At 41.0% G+C, this 23,549-nt stretch overlaps 1 protein-coding gene across 7 annotated transcripts in view; it reads right to left on the reverse strand.

Annotated features, from left to right (window-relative positions):
* The window catches only part of SYNCRIP (synaptotagmin binding cytoplasmic RNA interacting protein), a 26,472-nt gene extending 6,399 nt beyond the window's left edge, over nucleotides 1-20,073 (reverse strand). For 2 of the 7 annotated variants that reach the window (XM_054820599.1, XM_054820598.1), the window contains exons 1-10: nucleotides 19,736-19,869; nucleotides 18,091-18,250; nucleotides 17,093-17,211; nucleotides 16,796-16,903; nucleotides 15,053-15,166; nucleotides 14,791-14,967; nucleotides 9,650-9,785; nucleotides 8,567-8,772; nucleotides 3,397-3,546; nucleotides 1,982-2,103 (exon numbers count right to left, since the gene is read on the reverse strand). In XM_054820599.1, the coding sequence (XP_054676574.1) occupies nucleotides 1,982-2,103; nucleotides 3,397-3,546; nucleotides 8,567-8,772; nucleotides 9,650-9,785; nucleotides 14,791-14,967; nucleotides 15,053-15,166; nucleotides 16,796-16,903; nucleotides 17,093-17,211; nucleotides 18,091-18,238 (1,280 nt within the window). In that variant the 5' untranslated portion in view covers nucleotides 18,239-18,250; nucleotides 19,736-19,869. Of the gene's footprint in view, nucleotides 1-1,981; nucleotides 2,104-3,396; nucleotides 3,547-8,566; nucleotides 8,773-9,649; nucleotides 9,786-14,790; nucleotides 14,968-15,052; nucleotides 15,167-16,795; nucleotides 16,904-17,092; nucleotides 17,212-18,090; nucleotides 18,251-19,735 lie in introns of all 7 variants that reach the window. The other 5 variants (XM_054820600.1, XM_054820601.1, XM_054820597.1 and 2 more) reach the window with 5 other exon arrangements.
* Between the last annotated feature and the right edge of the window lie 3,476 nt (nucleotides 20,074-23,549).

A 23,549-nucleotide genomic window follows, 5' to 3' on the forward strand; every position in this document is an offset into this window, starting at 1 on the left:
GGCTAACAGAACTCAAACAGATGCGTTAAAGAGCAAAGTAACTGAAACAGATTAAGAATTCTACTCCTGAGAGCCACAAGGTGTTTCAAATAGCCAAGGCATGATGTAAAATGCTTCTTACTGATTAAATAGTCACTTATATACAAGCAGGTAAGACCACTAACTATATTAATGTACAAATCAAATTGGAATAATCAAATTGAATATGGAAGTTTCAAAAAAAAAAAAACCCCACAGAATTTTTTACAACTGTAAATACAGTACAAACTACAAATTACTTCTAAGATCTTAAGATGCCACTCCAAACTTCTCAAATAACTAGGATACAGACTTAACAACACACATATCCTTCTATTCCCTCATCTTTTGGAATCCTAAAAAAAATTAAAAGCCCTTACAATTCACTAATGAACAGTATATTCAGAACCTAAACATGCCTAGCATTTCATGAAACTAACCACGGTCCTACTGCCTTTACAGTTCAGAAAAAAAGGAACACAGAGAATTCCCAAATGAAAGAACCAGAAAGAGGAACTGAACAAGTGGCATTACAACACCTCTGACTAGAACAAGAGAGGCAGCCCTACTTTACCTACCTCCACAAAATGAGACATGCACGTCTTAAACAATAAAAGGGGAGGGGATGCAATAACATACAGCATATTAATATTAGAAGTGACACATCCCAGAAGACTTCCAGTGTTATAAATACATGCACGCTATCCAGAAGTAGTAAATCTGGGTCTCAGATAATCTGCAGAGAACAGTTGGGGGGTAGGGGGGAAATCACACAGCATTATAACCGATCAAGTGCATTTTAAGAATATCTTCCTTTTCATCACTGGAAAGGGGCCATTATTAGATCTTGAATCCCAACTTAGCAAAACTGTTTGTATACTGCAGTATGAGGTTTTTTGGTATTGCTCAAATTCAGTGAGAGAAAGCATATCTCCAACCAGACACAACACAACCATGCAGACAACTGCCTGTGTTGAGAAGCAAATCGTGCAACTTTCAATAGCATTTTAGATTTTAATTAAACAGGTATTTATGGTGGTGTTGCCAAGATACAGAATACACAGAAAGAAATAAAAATTCTATCACCAAAAGATTTAAGCAGAACAGAAAAGCCCTGCTTGGCATAGAAGAAAAGCACAAGCAAAAGAAGATATCCACTTTTTGCAGTAACACCAGATGCCCAAGGAAGAAGAACAAAAGGGCCAAGAAAGCTATGAGAACTGTAAGCAGGGCAAACTTAACCAATTCCATGTGGACAGTAGGTCACCATCTGGAGATCTGTATTAATCTGGTAACCTCAATATTCCGTCTTCTTGGATGCTGCACAGCAGCACCAGCAGAAGTTATTTTTGGAAAAAAGGTGGGGGAGGGAACATGGTTAGGAAAGCCACAAGATATCCAAGAAGAAAAACACATGAGAACATTAAGCAGAACATACTAGCAAGAAATACTTCCTCACGAAGTTCAGCATTTATTAGTGCAAGACATCTATTAGTATGAGTTTGTAAGCTTCATGAGCAGATCTATCTTTTGGAAGCAGCAAAAAAGAATGTCGGGATCCTCCTTTCAGTGGGTACTTCACTGAACAGGGGAGGCTGTATCAGTACTGCTTAGTCCACTGGGAGGAGCACATGTTGCTAAGTTCATCCACATGACGTATCAGTGCAGAAGTACATGGAAGTTTAGATCAAAAAGGAAGAAGTATGTACGTTTCATGACCTTCAAATATTCCCTCTGGTGCTCTCACGCTCAATGAGCACAGCAAAACTGTATCTGAATTCTCACCAACACCACTACTAGATGTTAAGTAAAATGCAAACAAATCAATCCAACATTTTCAGAGAAGCCAGAAAACCTGTATACACTGTAGTATACCTACTAAAATACCCAGAAGTTCTAATTCTGTAGGAGTGTACATGTCTTTCAGAAGTAATACAACATATGTGCATGCATTTACACTTACATCTGATTTTTAGCCGCTTGTCTCTGAGCTTTCCGTTCTTTCCTTTTTTGATCTGGTGGCTTAGCAAAAACAATTTCAATGTTTTCTCCCTCTAAATCTTTGCCATTCATTTCTTCCATTGCCTGAAGGAATTAACCAGACTTTAAATATACTTCTAAGCATATCTGATGTTATTAATTTCATTCTATCTTTTAGAGCAGGCATTTTAAAATTTGCTATTCAGAGCTACAATAACAATATAAAGCTAAAAAAAAATAATTTAAAATAATCAGACAGCATATCATGGGTTCCAGAGTTATGCGTTTCCTCTTAACTTCACTCTCAAACCCAGGACTGCATGCATCATTTAGAAATCTTCCACTCAGACCTGTAAACAGGCTTCAATCTTTGCAAACTGTTTCAGCTAATGAAGTGATGGAACTGTCCTCTGAAAGTACAGATTTTGCAATAAGGGAATAAATTTCTAATGTCAGCACACATGCAAACGCTACTTAAAGCTAGAGATTAGTATATGCTTTTATCCCTTTATTTTACTTATAATAAATGTAACTTTCTTTTTAAACCATAAGCCAAAAATTAGAATAGTCTCATTCTGATCTCAAAAAAATCCCAAAACAAACTACCACCACCAAAAAAATAAAAACTAACAAAAACCCACCAACACACACACACACACAATTCTCACAGGTCACAGTAATTGCTACAAGTTAAATTCAAGCAGGGGAATCCTAAATATTCTACCACTTTGAGAGATTCTACATGGCTATGCCTTGATGGGATACATGTCCTATGAAAACACTCTTTCCATCATCTTCCTAAGCATCTGCTTTAAGGCATCTGGATGAGTTAGAAAAACTTAATCCCCTTGTATCCTGCATCCTCCCACAGAACATAAAAAATACATAAGACTATAGGCAGGAGAGGAATTACACTTTCCCTTCCTAAGGAGAGATGACAGGAGAAAAACCACGAAGTCCAGGCTAGTAAAATCCAGGAATGACAATTACTCAATTGTCCAGCACCTCTCATCAAAAAGAAAAAGGTGCTTATTCCACTCAATAAAAGGAAGTCATTCTGTTCATGGAAAACAAGAAGATTAAGTTTTTATCACCTGCCCTAGAGAAACCAGGACAAGATTCTACCAATAATTTGGTGAGAAGAGTCATTCAACTTCTGGCATTTCAGTTTCAAAGACAACCTTAGATACTCATCAGCAGAATTACTTAGGATAGGTGCATCTAAGATCCACTTTTCAAGCTAGCAACTGCGTCTTCCTAGGAGACACCCAGAGAGGACAAAGTTATCAGTGACAATGTGTTACCATTTCTCCAGACAGAGCTTTTTCTCAAGTTAAAAGAAGCTTCTAAATGTTATGCTTAGTCACTACTTACATAGTTACAGTCCTCTTCACTTACCTTTACAGCACCATCCCGTTCATCAAAGTGAATGAAAGCATAGTCTTTCAGCTTCTTCACTCGCTCTAGCTTTCCAAATTGACTGAAGGCCTTTTCTAGTATCTCCTCTGTTACAGTATTGGCAAGATTGCGTACAAACAAAACTTTTACCTGGAAGAAAAAAAAAGAAAAAAAAGAAAAAGACAAAAAAAAAGAAAACAAAAAAGACTTAGAAGTATGATTTAATTCCAAAACACAAAATGAAGTTTTGCAAGTCATTACTATTGGCAGTACTAAAAACATCATTACATTTTATGTACAGCATTTTATATACATGAATATGTATATTTATATATACATACAGCATGAGTTAGCTCCAAAATTCCCTGACAGCAATATTAAATCTGTTTTCAGATATGATTACATAAGCGTTAGTATCCTGAAAGTCAATCCAATTTGTGTTAATGTTTAAAAGAATCCTAGTAGCAGTCATTTTCAACTTGGAACACTTTCAAACTTGAAATAAGGCAACCAGGATTGGTTACAGACAAAATAATTAACTTATCAAAACATTTCATTGTTTAGACAGGTTTTTGCTCAGGTATTTGCAGAACAGTCATCGCTATAATATCTAGGTCAGGGGTGACAGGCCTGCAGCTCTCAAGCTGCTTAACTTGTGGCTCCCATACTATAGCTATACCAAATACCTAGCATCAGGACTGTGCTTGCCTGAGAGGCACTCAGTGACCTGAATCCACAGCTAGAAGAGAGAACGCAGGCAGAAGGCGATACTAAGGCTGACACTGACAAGTCACCCTTGGACTTTCTCACAAGTCAAACTGTGTCCTTCCCTTGAGGAACAGCCAATTCCAAATAACTCTGAAAGTCTATTCCCTCCCCCAGCTCTCTACAGCATGCAATAGGGCTCTTAAGCTACACAAAGATTGCTATGCTGAGAGAGCTGAGTTATCTTTCAACTTATTGAGATATGCCCAATTAACTGCCTGATAGTGACTAAATCATCAATATAAAGTTTCATCAGCCACCAACTGCTTACAATAAAAGAAAATAAAGAGCAGTTTGACAAAGGCTTAAACTATACTCTTATTCAATATAGCAGACAACGTACACTGGACACCAGGAATCACGTATGTTAGTGACCACTCTGAATTCAAAGTCAAGACTGCATTCACGCTGAGGTTGCACTAAATGACTGTACAAAGGCATATTTGAATGATGTCATCCATGAATTCTCAAAATTTACAAGCCTCTCTGATTTGTTGGGAGGGTGTCTTCCATATGCTGCCACCTGACAGTTCACCTCCTACTGCCAAAAGAGGCTTGCAATCTTACCTGCCTACAATGCAGCTGCACACCAGCTGCAAAGACCTGCAAGCTCTGTTCACATCCCCTCCACTACTAGTGGTTTCAAACTAGCTGGTGACAAAAAGAGAACATTGTACATGGCAGCACTGACTTCCTGCTCCTAATCCTGAAGGTCAACACAAATAAAACAGGGTGTGAAGGAACCAAAGAAAGCATGCTTCAATTTTTGACGCAGAGCTATAATCTCTACTCCCACCACATACAGGAACTCAATAAACCCAGACATCCTTTTGGTAAGAATTACCATGTAATTAAGTTACAAATAAACCAAACAGACTTCCATAAATCTTTGTCTCACTCACTAGCCAAACTAGAATGGGATGCAGAGTTTGGAAGAAGGGATACTACAGATCATAAATCTGACCCAGTATATCAACTCTAGTCTTTGGCAATACTTACTCTTGCTGATTCTCAGGAATACTACAGAAGTCACAGCTAGCTCCACAAGGAAAGCTGCTTCCTTTATCCTGTGTTAAGCTTCTCCTACATGCCTTGATGGCAAGAGCCACCTTTATTTTTTGTAACCCATATGTTGTAATAATTTTTAGTAAACTGTCCTAATTGCTACCTTAACTTTAATTCATGAAAATTAATTACAGGAAGTTTTGTAGTGTAATCAATAGTTTTAAAAACTGATAACCTTCTAACAAATGTTCCTTATTCCTGTACTTTAGGAAAGGATGAAAACTAGAATCTCATGAGGAATCCTAAGTAGCCTTCACTAATAAACCCACGATGACGGACGTAGTGTCAGACATGATTAAAAACCTCAAAAATCGTCAGACTTTTGTTACAAGCTGCAGTAACACAATGCTTTTTGAAGAATAAAAAAAAAGCAACTGATTTAATTTCTACAGTCTAGACAAATCCATTAATCTCTAACAGTTAAAATATAAACACCTTTGGTCATGTTACATTTTAAAAGCATAGCTAAACCAGTTAAAGATGTCAAAGCTAGGAGGCAGGTTAAAGCATAGGTTGAGAGAAGATAAACTTCATTTAAGCTATCTTAAGAGGGAAAAAAAAAAAAAAGAAGTCCTCTTCATTAAGGCTCACAGACAACACAACCAAGGATCCATAAATACACAACTAACACACAATATACCCAGTAGCAGCATTTTGTCTGAAAGACAAAACCCACTTTTCAAATGGCTTAAGATTAGACTACCCCCAAAGCTTCTGGGATCTGCTCCTTTTCCTCCTCTTACCTACAGCACTAACACTTCAGACTTCATCACCACATTCTCCAAGGGTTACTGGCCCTGTCTCCTAGCCTGCAATCTACCAGGCATCCACAAGCATAAGACTTCATTTAGCTGCTTAACCTGCCACTCCAGAACATCCTCTGTAGCCTCAGCTATGCTACAGAAATCAAGTAAAACATTAAGAAATTTACCTGTACTACAGGTATAAGAGGCATCAAAATAATACTTAAGAGAAATTAAGATATCAACACAGCTACTGGAAGTTGGAAAAAAGTTCACTGTGGATCAGACATCAATTACATTCCCAACTATATGCTGATCTGTCAGTACAAGCACTAATCTCCGGTAGCACATATGTCTGGCTTCAGAATCTAGCTTTCTACCTCATAATGATCAAGGTACTTCATATTTAAGCTAACAGCCCATTTAAATTTTAAGTATGCATCTATACAGTACTCTCCATTACATTTAAGCAAAAGTCTGGAGGAGAAAGGAAAAAAGGCTCAAGTAAACATTTCAGAAATTTAAATTAGTAGGTGTCCATATACTGATGAAATGACATGCTGCTTCTACAAGGTATTTAGAACAATGCTGTTCACCTTCAGGCTACAAAGGTGAATTTGTCTTCTCCATAGTTTGTTCTTATGGACTTGCTTTTCTAGCAGTCCTGACAAGAAAATCGCCAGATTAGATGATTATTCTGATAAAAGCAATCTACTCCTCCTACTCACGGCGTTTCCTCCAGAGCCTTCTACCACAGGAATGTGTAAGTCGACAAGGATCAATAGCTCTCCCTTTGCTCCCGATTGGTAGTATTCAGAAGCAATGATAGCCAATCTGCAGCTCACATCTGGGAGATTACTGACTGCAGCAGCAGCTCAGCTGCTCTCTTAGGAGAAAGACAGCAATAAACAACAGAGAGTAAACCTAACACTTCCAAAAGTGCCCGATGTGGTCAGAGTTTCTCCAAACACACAGTAAGTGGGAAAGAAAGACTGGAGTAGAGACTTTCCTTGTTGCAAGAATAAAGTAAGGGACACGTCCAGCAAGAAATGTCAGACACCAATACTTGTCTCAACTTCTGCCTTCAGACACAAGCTAGATGTTCTCTACTTTTTCAGCATTCTCCTTCACAGTCTCACTTTGCCATGCACCTTCAACCCAGGCTCTATGCCTTATCTTTGGCATATGGCACTAGATGTATACAAGTTGATTTTCTGCCCATTTTCTGTATTTGTGTTTCTTCCCTTTTCATGTCACATTTCAAATACAAAACAATACAAGGCATTAACACATTCCAAAAACTGTGTATTAAAGGTGGCAAATCACTATCAAGCTTTACCTTCTCTAGCCTTTCACTTCCCACATCTGTAAACTTACTTAGGAAAGACATCTAGTTATGCTCCCTATCACATCCTGCTCATCTATTCAGTCATGTCAGCAGAAGTTCCTGTTAATTTATTTTAACAGTTTGCTGGATTAGATCTCATCTCTTTTTGAGCCAAGGAACTGAACAGATAGATAGGCTGCCATATTTAGGAAGTGCCGTCTTCGACAAATTTTACCTGCAAGACTCATCCCTGTTGCTGATAGTCTATTATGCTGGGCGAGAAAAATAAAGTTTGCAGACAGGGTTGTCCCAAAGCTTCTGTAATACCTGTATTACAAAAGCAGCTTTTTCCCTAAAATGAGCCTCCACCCCAACCCTTTTCCCTTATGGCTCACCAAAGAGGAGATCCCAGCCAAGCTATCTTACTAGGTCCATGAAAGTAGGACTCCAGCAAGTGACATGTCTCAGATGAGAGTAAAAGCACAGACGAAAAGCAAGCAAAGAGAAAGAGATGAGGATATGGGCTAGCTAGGAGTTTCCATTAAACAACTCAGCTACACAACATAACTGAAAAAAACCAAACAGGGATGGGTATTATCTGACAGAAAAAAATAATCAGGTAATTTGTTTCTGGCAAAATATCACACATATATAAAACAGCTGCTGCAATGTTCTTCAAAATGCTAACAGTTCAGACTTCAGTTTCACTGAAGTATTCAAAATCCAAAATATTACTAGTCTTAATATTTGAAGGAATTAATCCACCCAAATTAAAAATAAAGATACAGAGCTGCAAACACAAAGTAATTGCCTAAGGTTTCAGAAGTACCTGCTAAAGGCAACTTTGAAAATGTTTTTCTGACATGTTCCAATTCTGAAGCGATAAACGTACAGTTTCAGGGTTAAAAAGAATTACGGCTTGTTCTGTGATCATATCTAGATTTTTGTCCCTCCAAATATTAAGCTACAAAATCATTTTAATTTTTGGAGTCACCATCACTTCCAGACTAGAAATTAAGTACATCAGTCTACGTCATTACGGCAAGAATTACATTCAACATTCAGCCTTGGGAGCACAAAATAACATCAGCCAATAGAGTTTTTAAGTTCTCCTCTATTCTAGTGTGTGTTCATACTTTTATTATCTCACCTACAACATTCGTGTCAGGAAGGCCAAAAGATGCTATTTACACTTAGGCTAATATGAGGAAGTACTTACTCTGGAACAAGGCACTTTAAATATATTATGGTTCCCTTATAGCTTTATTACCTTTGCCATGACTTCAGGATCTGGGTCTTCTATAGGGTCAGCCCATTCAACCGTAACAACATTTCCCCAGACTTTCACTTTGCCGCTCATTAACCTACGCCTGGCCTGAGCAGCAGTTTTGTGATCTTCATATTCAAGGAAACAGAAACCTCGGTTCTTTTTCTTGTCATCAGGCTGATGATACAATATGACATCTGTAAGACCCTCTGAAATTAAGCAAAGTATTTATTGGTTATGGCTTCAATACATGAATTTGTATTAGAAAGTAGGGATTATACTTCTGGTAAGTGTGCATCTGACAAGTGGTTCCAAAAAAGTATGAACACACTAGACTTTTGAGACCACGTACATATTAAAATTTCCCTACCTTCAAGACCAACATTTTCAAAGAGACATTAGACTATCCTGACTTAGGTTCCATTTTACTAAGTGAAGAAAGCTTAGTAGCTATGGAAGAATATCTTTCCTCTAACTGAATGGAGAAGAGATAAGGGTAGCGAAAAATCATGTTTTGTCAGTTCATCTCTCAATCCCTTAAAAGTCACATCGCTTAACATGTTTTTTCCATGGATGTCTAAACTACAAGAGATCAAAGCGGCATGATCTTGAGACATTTAAAAAAGTTTCAGTGTTGCTCCAAGTAATCCCAAGTATATCATTCGGTAACAGAGAAAGCCACCTTTGCGAGTTTATAGCCCGTTACCAAAAAGAGATCTTTATCAAATCACTAAGAATTCTGAAGCACAGAACTAGTTACATCCCCTAACCTGCTTCAGTTTAGTCTCGAAAAGTTTTAAAACATCCATTATTGAAATAATTAAACCATCTATTTCTTTGAATGGCTTTTTTAAACACTTATTCGCTAGGTAAAACTTGGAACCACACATCAAGTCTAATCACAAATATTTCAGCCCTCAGCACAACAATGGTTTAGAAAAAACACCTAAAAGTCAGGACAAATGCTAAGTGGTCTTCATTTGGAATCATCATCGTTCAATCGTAAGCCAAAAGATGATGAAGAGGGTTCATCACTGATCATGTTTGACATCTCTCCAGATCTACAAAACATAGTTATTGACTTACCTGTTACTTTGCTAAATTCTTCAACAATTTGCTCCTTGGTTTTACTCTTAGGGATAGAGCCAACAAAAAGCCTATTATTGGCAACAGAGATGCATACACCAATGTGTTTTCCAGAACGAATTTCGTGGTTGTTGTACTGAAAGAAAAATAATTGGACAATCATCAGTTACAGGTAATTTTCACTCTCCTCCAACAGCAGCATACCAAATATTTTACTTTTGCAAACATAGCATTTAATATATTACTAAATTCTTTGGAGCTTAACACATTCTTATGATGTACATTCAACTGTTCTGAAGTATACTCATGTTCTCTAAGATACCTCAACAATTTCAGCCAACAATTATGCTTCCCTTGTTCAAGCCTTTTTCTTAATACATGCTTCTTTAGAGGCTTTTTCATGTAGAACTATGAAAGGTAAATCTTATGTCCAAGTCATCAAGGTCAAGGCTTCTCCCTTCACAACAGTGCAGGAAAAAAGGCAAGTTCTTCTATAGATTGCATTTATGAATCCTTGAATTGTGTATAATCCAAGGCAAGAGTTACAATTCAAGTCAGGTTCCCTTCTAAAGTTCCACAGTTAACAAAAGAAAGAGAAGCATGATCAGGTCTTCTCCACAAAGTGTGCAGAAGCAATTGGCAAATACTTTCCAAAGCACATAGATAATGCACGTAAACATAGTAAACAGCAAGAAGAACCTTCTACTGACTTGAAATCCTAAGACTTCTGTTCAAATGCTTCTCCCATAACAGATTGTTTAAAAGACACCCTGAACAAGTCAGCAGTTTAAGAAAAAAAAAAAAGCATTACTGTAGACATCTGTTGACAAAAAATGCCTTTCATTGAGATGCAGACACAGACATGCATCATCCAAATAAGCAGCAGGGAGGTCAACTGGTGGTACATCAACCCCTTTCCAACTGGAAGCCCTGCAACAGACAGTTCTTTAGCTAGGAAAATGTATTTTGTGGTCAACATCTTATTGACAAGTAGTAGGACAGCTTTTTAAAATTTAATCTAGCTATTTATTCTACAAATTATTTTGTGTTTGGTGGTAAACCTCCCTGCATAAGCAAGTTCTCCCACACCCCTTCTTGTTTTGTGCACTAAAATCAGGGTGAAGATGTTTATTTATTTATATTTATCTCTTGCAAACAAAAACTACGTAATTGAAAATTTTCTAAGCTAGACAACTGTACCAAAAGTGAGCTAAACAGAGAACTGTACATGTGAAAAGGATCTGGAATGGTATCTTCCCAACTAATTACATCTCAAAACATAGTAGGATACAGTAAAAGACTTCTATCTCCGTATCTGTTCCCCATGTGGCAGAGGAATAGTTCATTTTAAAGTAGGAAACAGCTGCATAAGAACACTGTATATATATTATACTTATGATCATGAATAAACAGACTTACACACATTAATGAAGAGACAGATTACAGTAGCTTAAAAAAATCCTTTAAAGAAATACCTTTTTAAAAGTTGATAGTACACTAGGAAACATTTCTTTACATTAGGAAGCTTTTTTTTTTTTTTTTTTTTTTTTTTTTTTTTTTTACTGAGAGGATGGTCAAACACTGGAACAGCCTTCCTAGAGAGGCGGTCAATGCCCCAAACCTGTCAGTGTTTAAGAGGCATCAGGACAATGCCCTTAACAACATGCTTTAACTTTCAGTCAGCTCTGAAGTGTTCAAGCAGTTAGACAAGATGATCGCTATAGGTCCCTTCCAACTGAAATATTCTATTCTATAGATAATCAGACTGTTCCTTTTAAAGTCTAAGACCAAAATTTGGCTACACATTTAATCCAAGAACCACCTCTCATACAACTCATGACAACGAAATAATATTTCATAGCTTAAAAAATATTCTACCGTATTGCGATTCCACATTGACAGTAGTTTCTAGGAGTTTTTTCATATTACAGTACATTAACTACCACTTTTCATGGTATGTTTCTTTTAACACAGACAAAAGAGTCTTGAATTAGGTGCTCTAGAACATAAAGTTGGTGGGTTTTAGGTAAATAGTTTACACGCCATCTGTAAACTTAGACATGAACAGGCCCAAATCATGACCTGGGTAAAGTGTCAAAACAGGCTACCAAATCATCAATGTCAGCACACTGCTTCCCCCTCCTGTCACCACTGAATTAATGCCCGAAGTCAGTGACAAAGATATTAGTACCGTCTAGATACTATAATAATTTTTTTTTGCTAAATTCTATAAGAATCTATGCCTAAACAGGTCAAAGTATGTATAAGGTCTGTCATTTTATCCACTTAAAACCACCAGCAATTTTAGCTTATTTCCAGCAGCAAATGGCAAGTTGTACTGCCATGCACAGCTGGTAAACTGCTTAAGGGGCATATTTGCATAATTCACCTGTACCTGCACTTTGATCAAGCTTACACTTGCTCTAGTCAAAAACACACTGTATGCCACTATAGTTTTCAGTATGTTTTCCTACAAGCTTCACTTCACAAATATTTACCCTGTACATGTCTACAGTAAACTTAATCACTCAGAAATCTTTTGAAAAACTGAAATCTAACAACTTCATATGAAACAGGAGGAAGAATTGAACATATGTGCAGAAGACCACAACTGGAGTTACAACAGAAGGTAAACATACTAATGGGGAAAAAAATACCTGGGGTTAAAAAAGAAAAAAAAAAAATCAGGCTTCTGACAGTCAGTGCTTGTGTGCACAATATTTGAGATGCCATTTCTACTTAACCAGCAAGCGTTAACCACACTGGATTAAGTACTGGACATAAAATTAACTACTGTTCATATCTGCAAGTCTTCTCAGTATCAGGTCACAGCATCATTTCATTTTTGTCTCAAGACCAGCCCCAAAGGTGTTTCAAAGACAATTTAGAGAATTCTCCCCTTTTTTAAGTGGCTTAAAAATGCATATGCATAACAAAAATCAAGGCTTCAACCTTTTACATTGCAAGATTTCTTCTGGTTAATGAACAGGGTAAGCCAGCATTAAGTTTATCCAAATATTTTAGTTCAGTTTTACATTAAGTCGTTATAAAGACTGCGGACAATACAACAGCCACACAAGTATGAATTGTATGCAAAATACGTTACACCAACTGCAGGAGCCTGAAGACAGGCCAGTTTATTCTCTACTGCAGTTTGGGTATTGACAAAGCCTCACAGCCATCACTTACTACTCAGAAGCCTACAGGCAGACGTTTTTATTCTCATTTTTGCTATACTTCAGAATCCTAAATAGAGGGGGGAAAAAAAAACGCCTCTAGGAAGAAGATGGGAAGTAACAAAAGAACCCCTATCCCAGGGCGTGCAGAAAGCTGGGAATAAGTTGTATACGCATCAGAAGATTATAGGTAGTATCAAAAAGACCACCACTTGTTAAAATACTACAATATTTAAATGGCTAGGACCAAGGGTACAACATTTCTAAGAGGTCTTTGAGCAGCCCCTCCCATCCATGCGCAACTAATACAAGTGATAGACGCAAGATTTCAACTAAGCTCTAGTCATATTTTGCTAGTACCCCTGCAAATCACTCCTATACAACTTGGGAAACATATATGCCACACTAGCCAGCCAACTATGGCTGAAGTCATTCAAAAGCTGACAAACGCCACAGAATCCAATTTAAAACTAACCCTGCCCTCAAAGAGGTTAGCATGAAGCCTGAAAAACTGCCCCATCAATCTCAACACTTTTCAACTATTACTCATAACTCCGTAGCTATTTAACTGAAAACCAGAACACAATGCTTTTTTTTCCTGCATATCAAAGATCAAATATAAAGAGACACCAAGTACCTCCTGCCCTTGTATCGTTTAGTGGAAGACTGAGGCTAGGATCTGATGTTACTTTCATGGAAATACAACTTGAATGACTTTTCAGAGTGTGCTGCCTTTAAGCAAAAAAACAGCTAAGTGAAGAAAAATTCCTTTTTGTTTGTTTACTAGGTGCCTCTGAGAACATACTTGATTTGATTCACTGTTTTGCCAAATTATGTGTGTAGCTCTTACGAGTTCACATATAATAGAAACAGCTAGGTTGACAATGACAGTGCAAAGAGATATACGCAGTTATCCTCAGTATACTTGGATTGTGCAGAGGAACACCAAGTATTCTTAAAAAGCTAAACAGCATATATCAGATATTTTTGTACTTCCACTTTTGTAGGTATTTCTATACTCATTCAAAACACATTCCCATCTTCTGCTTGATTTGTCTTCACCAACTGACTTACATTCTTAATATGTCAACAGAGTACCTTAATGGTTTAAGATGTGCCTTATTACAAGATAGAGATTTTAACTTCACTATATGAGTACAGTTAGCACTCTTGAGGGGTCATACCTGCATACTGATCTTGGCCGTATCAATGTAGTAGTAACTAGCTCAAAAAATTCAAATTCAACATAACTAGGAAAACAAAGCAGCATTGATAGGACCAGGGTGGTGTTTCTCTCCTCCCTCTTTTTTAGTGATGGATACTTCATGCATAAAACCTGGAAAGCTTATTAAGAGTAGCCTATTCCTCGTATCAAACTATTTCACACCTCTGCATAAAACAGAGGAAATGTTTTTTAACCTGGTAGGATTTATGACATTTTCCAGTCAGTTGCAGCAAACAGAACAGACCTTAACACTCAAAAGTGATTATTTCCTATCTGAAGTATCTTATGAAATTCTGTGACTTCAGACACATTCTTCCAGCACGGGGCCCTCTGCTGGTGCACAAGCAAACCAGAAATCAGACAACCCGACCAACGCTTCCCTTGTACCACAGCAATCCAAACACCACTTCTCTCCAACACTCATCCAGATGCAGACAGCTCAGAAGTCACTATTGCTAATATAAGTTTTGTTAATAAATAAAGGCTTATCTAACTGGACGAAAACAGCAGTCCATCAGCTTCCTCCACCCCCCTCCTGTCCGTCCCTAACACAGTCACTAAAAATTTATACATAATGTGGAAATATTTAACAACACCTAGTGGACATTTATGAAGTTATCAAACAATGACAGTTTCGTCTTAAGCATCTAAGCATTGTGATCAGATTATGATCAGGACAGCTGCTTATAAGCCAGAGAGTGTTCTTAAAAAAAAAAAAAAATCCAAGTAATACAACTTACCAGCTTAACAGCTTCCTGAGCTGCTTCTTTAGTACAAAAAGTGACAAAAGCATATCCTCTATTTAGACCAGTTAGTGGATCCATCATTAAGCGGAGATCCCATATAGGGCCAGCTTTCTCAAATAACGGAACGAGTTCATCTTCAAACAAGTCTCTTGGAATCTTGCCCACAAATATCTACAACAGACATAGAGAGTATTGTTATAAAAAAATACTTCCAATTAATAAGAACACATGTATATAAACATCTCCTTCTTCTTACCTCTGTACCAACAGAAGGTTGTTGTCCCGAATACACAGACTCTGGAGGAGGTCCACCATACTTTCTCTGTCCAGTAGTCACATCAAGAGTGTAGCCAGTTCTCTCCAAGAGTGCCTTCAAGTAAGAAACTTAAAATTTTAAAATCATACATAAATTGAGCTAGTTTAGATGCACTTCATTCACAGACTTGCTTATAATTCCTATTAAACTGTGCTGCTTTGAAATTCCCACAGGCAAATAAGCCTACTGCTAGTACTTCAACAAGAAACTTGCAAAACAATTATCAGAACTATCAGGTAAAGAAACACTGCTAGAAAATCAGAGATTTACATAGAGTTTTCCCAATTCCTTCATTTTCATACCAATAAAAAAAAAAAGATCAAGTAATAGAATAGTAAGCTTCCCTTTAATTAGAAAGATCTTAAGTCTGAGCCACTTCTTGTTTTGGCATGTCTGATCCTGCAAACATTTATGCACAGGAGTTCCCTTCACTTAATGAGATTACTCATAAGTGTGAAGTTAAAGAACACATGTTTAAGTGCTTACACCCCTGGAACACAGTACAGACTGCTTCAGGTATCCAGCCGCTGAAGGGGTAGTACTACTTCCTTTCTCCTATCCTCCCCCTCCTCAAATTCCTTGTGGGCACATACAGCATCCCAGCACAACTGATCCTCACTAGAATCACTGCATACAGTTACAGATATACTACCAATTTAAAATGTTAGATGAAATTCAGTATGCAAATATACACACAAAGAAACTGTATATTAAACAAGCCTAATTATAATAAAGAGTAATTTCACAACTGGAAAATTGCAAAGTTATTTTAAATGCTATAGCCATCAGCAGTAAAAGCAATGCTACTTTAAGTTAGTTAACAAAGTCCTCATATTGTTGGTTTAAGTGGTAGTGACAAAAACTGCCTCATTTTTTTTGAATTTATAATTGATGGCATCCCAGCCTCAAAGTCAGTAGAAAAAAGATTTTCTAGTTCTGCAAGCTACATAGTTATTTGTAATATATAACATGTTCATTTTGCACTTTACGTGTGAAAAGTTAAAGATGAAAGATTCTCTCGCTTTTTAAGACATTGACTAAGCGTGCTTAGATGGTTCTCCTTTCCTTAAGCTTTGGTAAAGTTGCTAATCACAGAATTTTAAAATAAATCATAGTATGCCTAACTCTTGAGATAGGAGTGTCCTACTAGCAAAAGACTCAGTCCAAGAAATAATGTGTCCACTACTAAGACAGTTTGGGGTACAGTTTATGAAAACAGTGATTATGTCATAAGAAGTGGGCTAAATCCTAAATCCATTACAATCTGTTTTTTCAGACACATGTGGTATCTCCTACCTATTGTGGAGTTGCTTTAAACCTGAAGAAAAAAAACCAACTACTGGCAGCTGAAGCTACACATTCTGAACTCAAAGATCTATGCTGACAAGTTTCCGAAAACTTTTCACTGTGAAATAGTTATGACTGTCTCCACTAGACATAAAACAATCAAATCTTTTTTTCACTTTTATATACATTCAGTTCCAGTAATTAACAGTATATTAACTTTCCTCTTGAAGAGGAAGAGGTCTAAGATAAAAATACAAGCGACAGCTTTCATAACAACAAATAATCTAAAATAGCCTTTTCAAGAAAAGCACGGTTCCAAAAGAATCAAGGTACCTGTCACAACGGCTTTGAAAAATCTCAGACAGACAGCATAACTTTTATCTTTTAGGCACGTACCTTAATTTTTGCCTCATCTGGTCCTTTGCTAGAATCTGCCACCTTGGTCCCCTGTTTTTCCCTCTGCCTGTATGTCTTCATGACTCCACATAAAAAGGCACTTTTGTTCTGCAAAGGATATATTAATCTTCAGTTGTGAAAACATGACAAGCCAGAATCTAATTTTACCTTGAACTAACACAGTGCTCATTTCACATATCACATACGGATCACTGAAGAGACTTAAGCAAACCTCTTGCCAGTCAACTAGTAGTTTATCATCCCTCAACAACTGTATTTGAAATTGCTTAACATTACCTGAACATGTGAGAGATCACTGTCTTTAAACTGCTGAAGCACTGCCAATGCACCTTCTTCATTAAATTCCTTTAAAGCTTCAATAGCTCTTTCATCTAGATCACTATGTGCAACTAGCCCTAGAGAAAAGAAAAAAATTACTAATTATATTTGGGCAGCAATCTTTGTTTAATCAGTTTAACACATTTCAGTGACCCCTAAATCAATCACTGATCAACGTAAGTTACTATACTTAAATATTTTACCTTTAAGACAACTAAGTGATTTCTTAAGTGTATTTAACCTGTTTTTTTTTTTAAATCAAAAGTGTCTCAAAAAGTTAAGATTCAGAGTAACATTTATGTATTTGACTTCTGTGAAACTCGTATGTTATACAGGCCAAGTTTATTTTCAATATCCTGAAACTGAATTCAGAAGGATCTATCAAAACCTGACTTAGCTTGCCTAGCAATGGTACCTTAGTACGTTTTGAGAAGACTATAAAGACAAATAAACTGCAGCACTAAAAGTGACCACCACAATAAAAAAAAAAATCAGGCTTAAAAAAATGCTAGCGATTACCATGTCTGAGACAACCAATACAATAACTTTTGCATCCATGAGCCCAACTAAATACTACATCACAAAGTATCACTTACATGAGAAGATGAATACCAAGACATCGGTTACTTACAGTTACCTACAACTACTGTAAAAAAATACACAAAGACCACATCATCTACTCCTCCTAAAAATCATCTGTTGCCTATACCAGCTGTTACTATAGTCACTTGCATACTTCTCCTCCTTCCCACCCCTCAGCCCAAGTGGCCTGGCCCAAGACTTTTCTCTGAAAAATACTACAACAAATTAAAGCACTGAATGGAAAACATCCACAGATTTTGGTAAGACTGCAGTTCCCATACTTTTGGAAACCACAAAAAGTTGCTATTTTAGCCCAAAGACAGCAGAATCCAATAATATATTGTAAGTATGGTTTTGCAAGTTTTACATCTTACCTGCAACGTAAATTTCATCTAGTTTTTCAGCAACTTTCTGTGGTAAACCAGCATCAAGCAATGTCTGGAAATGCTCAGAATGGGTAACTGCAGAAGAAGTATCCATGGGCTCTTCAGTACCATTCCCATTAACATGTTCAGTAGCCATGTTTCCAGATATCTGTTCAAATGCAATAAGCATCATAATTAAGCTAAAAATATCTTCAAGTAGAACAATTCAAGTGACAATACATGCAACAGACTTCCCTATTCTTGTTTAAAAAAAAAAATCGGAGACCACTTCCCTGATACTTTTCAGCTTTGAAAGACGCACAAAATTCCTCAAAAGAAGCACTAACACAAAGGGAAGCCCTAACACCACTGCCTAGCGGGGGTGGGGTAGCTTTCACTGCAGGTTTTACACAACCCAGCCAGACACTGACTCACCTCCCTCTGTCTCTCTAACACACTCCCTAAGAGGCTCTGAACAAGTTAGAAGTGGAGCAAGAAGCCAATGGCGGGGGTGGGAGGAAGAGCAAACCTGCCACATGCAGCCGCCGCTACCACCGCGAAACCGTCACTGACACCCGCTGCTGCCTCCACCTCCCGTTGCAAACTCGCTGCCTCCCGGAGCAAGCCGCCTCTCCAGGCCCCAGGCGCGGCCGGGATCCCTTCCCGCCTCCGCTCCCGTGTCGGCCGGGCAAGCGAGAGGAACAAAGCGCTCTTCCCAGTCCGCACCCACCCACGGTGGTGGCGGCGGCAGCGGCAGCCGCCATGAGCCCGATGGAAACACGTGCTCTGCGCGTTCAGATGTCCTACAACTTCCTCCAGTGACCGACTTCCCCCCCTCCCCGCCACACTCTCGCAGGAGGAGCGACTCCCCCCCACCCCAAGCCCCAGCCATTCCCCACCTCTCACCCTATTCCCCCTGGAGAGCGGTTGCAACACCCCGGGCCCGATTTCACCACTCGGCCGGGAGCTCGCAGCGCCTCCCGGCCCCGCCACCACCACCACCACTCCCCCCCCCCCCCCACCCCAGCCACACTTCTCCCCGAAACAATGCAGGGGCCCGCCGCCAGCCCCATCTCTCGGTCGGGAAACGCCGCTGCCCGCCGCCCACCGCCCCACGACGTGACCAGGAGCACGCGAGACCCGAGCGACCCCCCTCCCCACGCACAAGCCGGGCATCGAGGTCGCGGCTCGCCCCGCTGCGGAACGACTACCCCCGGCCCGGCCCAGCCCCTCACGGGCAATGAATGGAGCGGCGGAGCCGGCAGGACAATGAGGCGAGAGCCACGCGCCACGCGCGGGGACGGCCCGGGTCCTCCCGGCCGCCGCCGCCGCCTCCCCAGCGCCGGCCAGCTGCCGGGCCTAGTGCGCGGGCACCGGCCCAGCCCGGCCGCCCCCCGCCCGACAGCAGCGGCCACGAAGGCAGCCAGCTCCTCCACCCATCACGCCGCGCCTGGCAGCCGGGCTCCGACCCGACAGCGCTGCAGGGCCCCAGCGTGCGCCTCCCGCCCCGCCCGCCAGCTCCCCTCCGCCGCCTCAACCCCCTCTGCCGCCCGGCCCCGGCCCGCTCCCACCCCGCTCCGCAGGCGGCTGCCGCCGCTCCGAACCGCGGCGAGCCCGAACCCGCCGGCCTGCCCGGCGGCGCCCAGCGCCTGACCTGTCGCTGCGGGGGTGAAACGCCGTGCGAAGGGGCTCGGGGCGCGGCTAGCGGCTCGGCGTGCTGAGGAGCTGCCCCCCTTCTCCGCTCCCTCGGTGTGTCCGGACAGTGTGCTGGAGCTGGCGTAAAATGGCGGCCGCTCGAGCGCTCACGCCGCTGCTGGCACCAACCCCAGCCCCTTCCACTCGGCTCGGGAGGGGGGGGGGCGGGGGGGGGAAAGAGAGGCGGGGGGGAAGAGAGGAGGAGGCGCCGCGCGCGCTGGCGCAGCCCCAAACCCGGGGTCTCCCAGGCAGCTCCGCAAGGGTTATCGCCTCGCCCCGCCCTCCGGGCTGCCCTCCGCGCGCGCCCGCCTGTCCAGCCCCGCCCTCGCGCGCGCGGTCTCCTGCCCTCCCCTCCACCCCCCCCCCCGACGCGTTCTGCGTTCCATGCGGAGCGGCGCGCGCCGCCCTCTCCCTCCCTCCCGGGTGGAGTATCAGCCAGCAGGGGCGCGCGGCGCTGGCGCACGCGCACGCTGCGCGCTGCCGAGAGGAGGGGAGGCGGCGGCCGCGGCGGGACGATCCCCGCGGGGGGGGACGGCGGGGCGCGCCCGGGCTCCCCGGCGCCTTTCGCGCCGTCCTTGCACCTGTACGGGCGCCACGCGAAAAACGGCGCTGACGGAGCGGCCCGCCGGGCCGGCCAGGGATTGGGCGAGCGGCCGTTCCCACGGCGCGCAGGTGGCACAAAGGGGACCGCCGCGGGCGGAGGCGGGGAGTCCCGGCCCGCGGCGGGGGGGACGGAGGAGACAAAGCCACGCAGACAAAGGGAGGGGAGAGCGGTGCTTTGTGTGGTTGCCGGCCGCCCGGCAGCGCTCCGCTGAAGCCGCGCTCGGCGTTCCCGCTTTGGAGACGGGAGGCGCTTCACCCCCTTCCCTGAGGGGCGCCCGGAGCAATTCGCCTCAGGCGGGCTCTCTACAGCGGCCGCCGCCCGGCCCGGCCCGACCCTCCCTAACCACCGTGCGGAGGGAGCGCTTTTCCAAGGGGAACGGGAGTTTTCCCTCAGTCGCTGCGCAGGGCGGCGCGGTGAATCCGCTGAAGCGGCGGCGTTAAACGGCCCCGGGCGGCAGGGTGCGGAGGGGCTGGCGGCAGCGCGGGCTTGGGTGTCACGCGGCTCAACCCAAATTCCACGACACGCGTGGAGAAACGAGGCTTTTGCCCCACGGCCACCCTGTGAGCGTCCCTTCGTTTATGATTTAACTTTCTCATGCTAGCCCCAGCAGAAGGCTGGTCGAACCACACCAACGCTGTCAGGCGCACGTCCCTTGCCGGGGCTCCTTGTTGCACACCCCTGCATTCCAGTTCCTAACACGTCTCACTTGCACACCTCACGCACCAACAACTTGGAAACCAACCTACTAAGCTCTGCCAGACCTGTAACTCCAGATAAAGACAGCGAAGTGAAGGCAGGAAGGCACACACAATATTACCATATTACTCACTTCCTCAGGCAGCTCAGCAACAAGCTGACCAACTAGTGCTGCCCCTTAGCCCAAACACCTTCAGTACATCTCCAATGTTTAAAAAAAATACTTAAACCTAGACAGCAGAGCAAGCGCAGACAATTATAGGGCTAGTTCAGTGTCAACAAATACTCAGGCTAGTGTGTAAGTATGTGAAGCATACAACTGGTATTCAGTGAGACAAGAAAAAAATCTCTTCCACATACTTGATGCAATAAGACTTCATTAAAAACTGAACACAGGTTAGTCTGAAATAGCATACAGCTGCCTTGTCTTTGCTATCAGATATTCCAGCTGATTTAGAATTTGAAAATATCATTAAAAAATCATTTTTACTCAAACTTTCCCCATGTTTAAAAAACCAAAACTTTCTGAAAAAATAAGTTTAGTAAAAATCCCTAAATTTAGTGCAAGTGTGTGGTCTTTTCAATTATTTTTTATAAAAATGTGAATATTTTGCTCCCTTCAGAAATAACTTTCTCCAAAAATATAGCTATCTGCTGGGCAACAAGAGTAATATTGTCAAAAACAAATTTAGAGAGCATTTTTCAGTGAAAATACTGCGCCAAACCATGTTCTTTTCAGACACAGATGTTTCAGTGAAGTGTTCACAATACAGATGTGAGCCAGAGTAATATCTAAATTTCATAAATGGATTTGTTCTCTGGAACTAATGAGAACAGTGAAAAATGTTTCATTAAAATTCTTGGTCAGTGGATTGGACTTAACTCCATGTAGCAAACTCCTGAGAAAGTAATTCCCACTTTCAGGCCCATTTTTAGAGGGAAAACTTTTTATGCACTTTCCTTTTCCTCCATAAAATGGAAGTAAAATAAAAAAAAGACTAGGATAACTAGGACGAATGCAGTGAACAGATTTGTACCCTTATTTAAAAATCACAGCTGACCCAGAGTTGCAGCTATTTGACCCTTGGAAATTTTATGTAGAAAGGAGGAAGCAAAGAGTCTGACATGCAGCTCCTCTAAATATAGCTCTGTTATTAGCCCTAATATCAGCAGAACAAAGACAGAAGTGGAGTGCCCAGGAAAAGATCCATGAAATCATAAAATTAGATTTTGGGGGTTTTTTAATCATGTAGAACATCTATTGAAAATATACCCTGCCAAGAACTTTTGCAGGCACTTATCTGGTGACTTGAATTTACACGAGGAGTTTCACTGCACATGCCTGAAAGTTTGACAACTTCTCACCATAATAAAAGTTGTGTTAATTCCTAAATTTTCCTGGAATGAAAACCCTACCTGCTTCTAGTCCAACTGTAACCACTGTAGAGCCCCACTGAGTCCACAGCTGGACATCTGAGCCTCCCCAGCACATCCACGGTAAAACCAGTGATTACAACAGAACCAACTACAGAGTCATGTGGATAAAGCAATGAAAAATAAATTTACTGTAAGATTAAAAGTCTAATTTTTGCTTTTCAGCTACTTATGTACAGTTAAAGAATTATACCCTAAACAAAGAATGAAAATCTAGGAGACAACAGGAATCTTACCTTCAGTTTCTGTGATGCCTTTCACTCTGGTCCTACAGCAAACGTCACTGCTTGTAATACAGAAACAAGCCCCTGTGCTACATCTGCCACAGCACAATTCTGAAATGATTCAGTGACTCTTGAGGTTTCTCAGCAATACAGTTTCCAACCCATTCCTAGCCCTTAGCCTCCTTGGTAAGACTGTCAAGTTATTAATATATCTGTATATCATACAGATATCTAACTTCAGGAAAGGTCTGAAGTCTGCAGTTTATTCCATATAGTGCGCAGCTGGCCACTGGCTTATTTGCCCTGTAAGATCCTTGATAAATAAGACTAATTGGGGAAATATCTGTTTAATTAAAAGTCTGTTTCATTTGTTCATTTTATCAGTCAGAGGCTCTATGTCTTAAAAGATGGGTTGAGTTACAAAATACAAGGCCTGTGCCTATTAAGAGAAAAACGCAAGTCAGAAATTAACTAAAAGGAGATAAATCAGATACAGGAAAAGCTTTCTCCTGAAGAAAGTTTCATGCATGACTGAATGGCTCAGTCTTATACTTTAATATGCAGATTTGAGCATTCTTCCATTCTAAAAAGTAACTTGCAATCTAACATTGTCACGTTTTCAGCAAAGAAAGACTAAAGTTAACTAATGGTAATATTTTGTTTTAACATTCTTTCCAGTTATATCCTTTGTGCATCTTCTCACTTTTCCAAAACTAGGCAGGGGCAGCACTAATTAAAACAAAATCAAGGTTATTCCTCTGTTTATTTAAACTATTTCTAAGGCTCTAACTTTGACCCTGCTAACTCTTCAAACA

This window comes from Grus americana, chromosome 3, assembly GCF_028858705.1.
Source record: "Grus americana isolate bGruAme1 chromosome 3, bGruAme1.mat, whole genome shotgun sequence".
NCBI lineage: Eukaryota > Metazoa > Chordata > Aves > Gruiformes > Gruidae > Grus > Grus americana.